Source organism: Anomaloglossus baeobatrachus, chromosome 5, assembly GCF_048569485.1.
Source record: "Anomaloglossus baeobatrachus isolate aAnoBae1 chromosome 5, aAnoBae1.hap1, whole genome shotgun sequence".
Lineage (NCBI taxonomy): Eukaryota > Metazoa > Chordata > Amphibia > Anura > Aromobatidae > Anomaloglossus > Anomaloglossus baeobatrachus.
This window is the reverse complement of record NC_134357.1, coordinates 569,736,737-569,744,180: the sequence shown is the minus strand read 5'-3', so window position 1 is coordinate 569,744,180 and position 7,444 is coordinate 569,736,737. Positions and strand designations below refer to the sequence as shown.

Here is a 7,444-nt window from a genome sequence, read left to right as displayed (position 1 = left end):
GTGGACGGTTGGTGTTGACTACCATACACTTATCTCATATTTGAAAACTTCCTATTTTGTAGTTGAACATAGTTATGTTTTTGTCTGTTTTTTAATGTTCTGGTTATATCCACAGGTATGCAATTCACGAAGATATATATGCTTTGTCACAGAAGGGCTCATGGAATACATTACACACACCAAGAGGGAGTATCAGGCACTGACTTCCACATTAGCGTATGTTGAGAACCTGGGATGGCTAAGTTGATGAGTCTTAATGTTAAGGGGCTGAATTCTGATGTAAAGAGGAGACTAGTTCTCCAGGAGATGCGAAAATCAATGGCGGAAGTGGTGTTTCTACAAGAGACACATTTCACAGAAAAAAGTTCTTTTAACTTTGCCCACCATTGGTTTCCCCAATCTTTTTCAGCCACAAACACAAAAAAGAAAGCAGGGGTGGCCATATTGATTTCTCGCACCTGCCCATTCCAAGTGAGTAAGTGGGAAACGGATCCTTCAGGTCGCTTCTTGATTGTCCAGGGCACCCTGAATGGGATACAACTAATCTTGTGTAACCTTTATGCTCCAAACTCTAATCAGATTAGATTTGTTTACTCGGTTTTGTCACGCCTGCCAACAAATCGTGGGGCCATTCACATTATAGGGGGGGACTTCAATATGGTGTTTTCAGACAGGGCTGATAGAATGCTTGCACCTTCACACCCTGTAGGCCCACATAGATCACCACATTTATCTACCGGTTTCCGCAAACTGATCCGCAAATACCAATTGTTTGACCTTTGGAGAATTGACAATCCGACGGCAAGACAATACACCTTCTTTTCACATCCCCATACTTCACATAGTCGAATCGACTACTTCTTTGGAAATATCCTTACACTTAGAACACTCCAACAAGCACAAATAGGTAGTATCACTTGGTCGGACCATGCCCCCTTGTTAATATCTCTTAACTTATCCACTGCCCCCTTAAAACGAACCCACTGGAGACTGAATGAATCCTTACTTATCAATATTCCCTCTCGAGAATCCCTTCGTAAGGCTATACAGAACTATTTTATGGAAAATTCTCAGTCCCCTCCATCCTTCCCGATGATATGGGAAGCACACAAGGCAGTTATCAGAGGGGAGTGCATAGCCCTTTCTTCTAAGCTTAAAAAGGACTCACAGCAACTTTACCACCAGTGTGAAACGGATCTCCGTCTGGCAGAAGGGCACCTTCGTACCCACCCCACTAAGGCTCGCTTGAAAAAGGTAATAGACCTGAGAACTAAATTAAAAGAGATCTTACTTGGAAAAATAGAGAAACTCCTTCGCTACTCCCACCAGAAATACTATAAATATGGCAATAAACCGCATACGATGCTAACTAGAAAGCTTAGAGACCAAACGATAACTTGTGCCCCTTGCGCTATAAAGGATACTTCAAGTACCCCATATTATGACCCCACAAAAATAGCCCAACTTTTTCATACACACTACACATCTTTGTACTCTATCCCTCCGCCATTACCAATGTCCCAAGCAGATAGAACAAAAATATTGAATGACTATTTGACTGACTGTCACCTCCCAAAACTGTCCCAGGAGACACTGGAGGATCTCAATTGGAAAATATTACCATATGAGATCCACCAAGTCATTAAAGACCTGCCAGGTCATAAAGCCCCGGGCCCTGACGGGTTCACTTACCTATATTATAAGACCTTTGTAGGAGAGCTGTCTTCTCATCTGACACATCTTTTCAATTTTTTTATGGAAGGTGCAGTTATCCCAAATACATTCCTACACTCTTATATAACTATTATTCCCAAAGCAGGTAGGGACCCTATGCAATGTTCGAACTACCGTCCTATTAGCCTCTTAAACTCTGATCTTAAAACATTCACTAAATTGTTGGCTGACCACCTAAATAATTGGCTACCGCATCTGGTCCACAAAGACCAGGTGGGATTTGTTCGCTACCGACAGGCGGGAGACAACACCAGAAGGATCTTGGATCTGGTGGATGTGGTGAACAGGGAGGGAGTAGAGGCACTTCTTCTGGGGCTGGACGCGGAGAAGGCCTTTGACAGGCTGGATTGGTCCTTCATGTTTTCTGTGTTCGGCCATTTTGGCCTGTCGGGGCCATTTGTTTCCGCACTAAGAGGTTTGTATTCTCTTCCTGCGGCGACAATTCGCCTTCCTCATGCACATTCAGAACCCCTCCCTATCCAAAATGGAACCAGACAGGGATGCCCATTGTCCCCCCTGCTATACGTTCTCAGCATTGAGCTACTTGCAGCGCAAATCCGACTTAATCCTGACATTATGGGGGTCAAGGTTCGGGAGAAAACCTTCAATGTGGCCTTATTTGCAGACGACGTCTTGTTGTCCCTGACTAACCACGTCATCTCCCTACCAAATCTGCATGCAGTACTAACCCGATATGCTAGGCTTTCGGGATATAAACTTAATTCTGACAAAATGGAGGCGATACCTCTCAACATCCCGGAAATTAAATTGCAGTCCCTTAAACAAAACTTTAAGTATTCTTGGCGCTCGGCTTCCCTACGATATTTGGGAGTTAAAATAACCCCCAGCTATAAAACAATATATCAGGCAAATTTCCCACAAGAAAATGGTCATCCCTACAGATCTCATTTCTAGGTAAAATAGCTACAATTAAAATGTCAGTCATCCCTAAATTCCTGTATTTGTTTGAAACACTCCCGGCGCGGGTTACCTTGGGGGTGCTGAAAAAAGTCCAGTCATTAGTTCTGCAATTCATCTGGCACTCAGGAAGACATCGCATTCCAGATTCAGTCCTGAGTGCACCATGTACAAAGTGGGGTTTGTCATGCCTGAATCTTACACTCTACTATTATGCTTCACATTTACGTAGCCTGGCCTCATGGACAACCTTGCCGGCCTTTAACAAATGGACAGAGATAGAGAAGCTTTGGATGGCACCTTTTCACCCAAGCTCTCTAATCTGGGGTCGCCCTAGCGAAACTCCCTCTAGAGACGTCCTATGGCATTTACAAGAGAACTGTGGAGGCAGTGCAGGATAAAGTTCCAGCTGGCATCGCAGTCTTCTCTGTTGACCCCTTTCTTGTTTACTCCACACTTAGTGGAAGGCATGAGTCGAGGAGTAGTGGGGCAGTGGGCAAAAGCAGGCCTTTATTGTTTTCGGTATATAGTCAAGCCATCCACACTAAGACCAAAGCCATTCTCAGACTTACGGTACCAATACAAATTACCTTTTCATCTATATTTCTCATATCAACAGATAACACACTTTTTCACGGACATTATGGGACAGAGGGGAGTAGGTCGCCCTTCGGCATTTGAGACCCTCTGCTCTGGCCAGACCTCGACCAAGGGACTAATCTCAGCTATCTATAACATACTGACAACTGGGAACCCTTCAGACACAGTGAAGCACACATATATGAAGAGATGGGAAGACTGGGTTGGACGACCTCTATCGGAAAAACTCTGGTCAGTGGTGTGGGCAAGGACATTCCGGTCCTCAATTAGCACTCTTTACAAGGAGAATCAAGTTAAGGTCCTTATGACATGGTACCACACTCCAGAGCTCCTACACAAGTTTAACAGTACTTACCCAGATGTTTGTTGGAGATGTAGGCTTTGTGGGGCATCCCTATATCATATATTCTGGACATGCCCAGCCATCAATGGTTTATGGGCGGAGGTGGAGACCCTGATGGGTAGATTGGTGGGTAAAAGTCTGAGAAGAGACCCGGTGGTGTACTTACTAAATGCCCTCCCGTCGTCCCTAAGCAAACATGAAACAAAGCTTCTACTTCATATCCTCACAGCTGCCAAGTGCCTAATCTCACTGTTCTGGAAGAGGGTGGCTCCACCATCTGTCTCAGATCTGTATGCTCGGATAAAAGATGTTAGAAATATGGAAAGGCTGACAGCTTAGCTCCATAACACAATGGATGGGTTTATAGCGACATGGTCTCTTTGCTCTTGGAGACACATACCAGATTTGAAGACCGAGAATGTAATTACTGCAGCGGGTGTTTCTGTTATGTGCAGGATCGAGGGGTTATGTGAATGTAACATTGAGTCCCTTTGGCCTAGCCCTGAATTCTCCCTTCTCTGGGACTCTCGTGTGATGGGAGTCTACTCAACCTTTACTTGACCTCTAGTATATATATTATACAGTGTACTTAAATGCATACTTGGGAAATGTTTCCTTTACTTGTACAATTGTCTTGTTTCTTTTGTTGTAAAATATGTTTCAAAAATGTTTTTCAAAAACAGAAAGTTGAAGAAAAGAAAAAAAAAGCAGATACCCCCAAAAGAAAACAAGACAGTCCCGATAGAAGGCAGAAAGCCCCCTTCTGCAAAATAAAACAATCGGCACTCACCAGACTCCAAAAACCACAAGGGCAAGCGCCGACAATGGATGGGCTCTCCCATACAGATCTGTTTTTCTGTCAGGTTCCTCGCCATTCTGCTCACACATACACAGAGATTAGGTCAAGTATACATTCCACACATCTGGTGATACTGCTTCTGGCTAGAAGAGGGAGTAACCGTAGAACGCATGAGCACCTGACAACGACACAGATGTCCAGGGTCTGGTAACTGCAATTCTCCTGGGGTGGGGGTGGGGTTTTATTCTTTTGGGGGTAAACTTAGCAGTTTTCCTAAAAATAAGCTGTAGCACATTTTTCGGGGCAATAAATAATATAACACTGTCTTATTTATGGAAAACACTGTAGTATCTCTGATATCTCCGCAACGGAGATGAGAGATTAAAGAATAAAAACTATGCTTTAGTCAACTCTGCAGTCACCAATCCATAACGTGGCCAGATAACATGCTCAAACTGATGTACGTTCTTCTTACAACCTTATAGACCCATGCAAAGCCAGGTAATTGTACTAGTCCCCTATAAAAGAATACTTGTCCACTTGTTTAATTATCTTAACCCCTTCACAACCTTTCACGCTCACAAACGTCATGGCTGGGAAGAGGTTCATGAGCTTTGACATATGGATACGTCATGGCCATCATGAAGGTGTGCACATATGATCACCTCCGTGAGCTCGGCGTAAGTGATAGCCGAACTCCGGCTCATATCCTTGCTTCAATATTTCTATACAAATTGTATGCCAGCTCTCCTTCAACTAAACAAGTTCTAAGGCAATATCTTATATACAAACAATAAAAAAATACAGATGCCAAGAGATGAATATTAGAATTAAACGGCAGATATGTATTAATCTTTAGTCAAAAGTTTTAAAAAGGTGGGTGATGCCTGTCGCTTCCATGTGACCTCGGAGCAGGTGTGGGTAGATGCTGTTATACGCGTATTTGATTAGCACAAATGAACAGGGAACAATCCAGTCTACATTTAGTCTCAGCTGATCAATAAGGCATGATAATTATTAGATGTGGCATGCTTGATGTCTGACATTTAAGATGCAGTTATATACATGGTGAAATATTTCGGATTGCTCTATGCATTCTACTTGCTGATGTTTATTGGTCATTGCATACAGTACATTTCCATATTTAGTGTTCTAAATTACTTTCCCTTTTAGACTTGTGACTTAACTTTGACTATAACTTAACTTAATAAAATGTGTAATTTTTCTACTTTAAAGAAAAATGTAATTTCTTTGTTAAACATTTCCCTTTCTTAGGATGAAAATGTCTTCTCCCCTGTGTGTATTCTTTGATTCTTAACAGTAGTTGATTTACAGGAGCAACAATCCACACATTTTGGTCATGAAAATGGATTATACCCTGTATGAGTTCTCAGATGTGCAGTAAGATATGATTTCTTGGTAAAACATTTCCCACATTGTGGACATGAAAATGCCTTCTCCCCTGTGTGAATTTTCAGATGTGCCTTAAGATATGATTTACTAGTAAAACATTTCCTACATTCGTGACATGAATATGGCTTCTCCTTTGTGTGAATTCTCAGATGTGCTTGAAGATATAATTTCCTAGTAAAATGTTTCCCACATTCTGGACATGAAAATGGCTTCTCCCCTGTGTGAATTTTCAGATGTGATTTAAGATATGATTTACTAGTAAAACATTTCCCACATTCGTGACATGAATATGGCTTCTCCTGTGTGTGATTTCTCAGATGTGCTTGAAGATATAGTTTCTTAGTAAAACGTTTCCCACATTCTGGACATGAAAATGGCTTCTTCCCTGTGTGAATTCTTAAATGTAAGGTAAGATATTGTTTACTGGTAAAATATTTCCCACATTCTGGACATGAAAATGGCTTCTCTCCTGTATGACTTCTCAGATGTACGATAAGATAGACTTTCCTGTTAAAACATTTCCCACATTCTGAACATGAAAATGGATTTTCCCCTGTGTGAATTCTATGATGTGTGTTAAGATCTGATCTACTGGTAAAACATTTCTCACATTCGGAACATGAAAATGGCTTTTCATCTATGTGAGTTCTCTGATGTGCTTTAAGATATTTTTCACTGGTAAAACATTTTCCACATTCTGAACATGAAAATGGCTTCTCCCCTGTGTGAATTCTCAGATGTACTTTAAGATCTGATTTACTGGTAAAACATTTCCCACATTCTGAACATGAAAATGGCTTCTCCCCTGTGTGATTTCTCAGATGTGAGGTAAGATATTGTTTACTGGTAAAATATTTCCCACATTTTAGACATGAAAATGGCTTCTCCCCTGCGTGAGTTCGCTGATGTGCTTTAAGATATTTTTCACTGGTAAAACATTTTCCACATTCTGAACATGAAAATGGCTTCTCACCTGTGTGAATTCTCAGATGTACTTTAAGATCTGATTTACTGGTAAAACATTTCCCACATTCTGAACATGAAAATGGCTTCTCCCCTGTGTGAATTCTCAGATGTAAGGTAAGATAATGTTTACTGGTAAAATATTTCCCACATTTTAGACATGAAAATGGCTTCTCCCCTGTATGACTTCTCAGATGTACAATAAGATAATCTTTCCTGTTAAAACATTTCCCACATTCTGAACATGAAAATGGTTTATCCCTATTATGAGTGTTTTGATGTTCAGAATCCCTATTGAGATTTTCGTTTTGCTTAAAAGTCTGTAATGAATCAGAAGATAGGTCTTGTTGATCAGGAATAGATGATAGATTTTTGTTAAGAGCAGGGGATATATCTTGAATCATGTCATGATCTTCAGATGTATATGGCGTTATACCATAATCAGCTCCTTCAAAATTAGTAAATGGCAGATCTCCCTCTGATGCAAAGTCATCTGCCAAGAAAAAAAAATATTTTTTCAGAAATGCTGACTTTTGAAACAAAAAATTGTATAAAAATTCAATTACTAGCTGATGAAGACGGGAGTACAAACTGCAGACATCAATGCAAGAACTAATAGATTATAATATTATCCCCTTAATGACAGCCGATAAACTTTTTTAACAGCAGCCATT

At 41.0% G+C, this 7,444-nt stretch overlaps 1 protein-coding gene across 1 annotated transcript in view; it reads right to left on the bottom strand.

The window, feature by feature from the left end:
• Positions 1-5,234: 5,234 nt before the first annotated feature.
• LOC142310583 (uncharacterized) overlaps positions 5,235-7,444 on the bottom strand; it is a 103,402-nt gene continuing 101,192 nt past the window's right edge. Inside the window, 1 exon segment of the mRNA XM_075348102.1 lies at positions 5,235-7,263. Coding sequence (XP_075204217.1) covers positions 5,753-7,263 — 1,511 coding nt within the window. The 3' untranslated portion in view covers positions 5,235-5,752.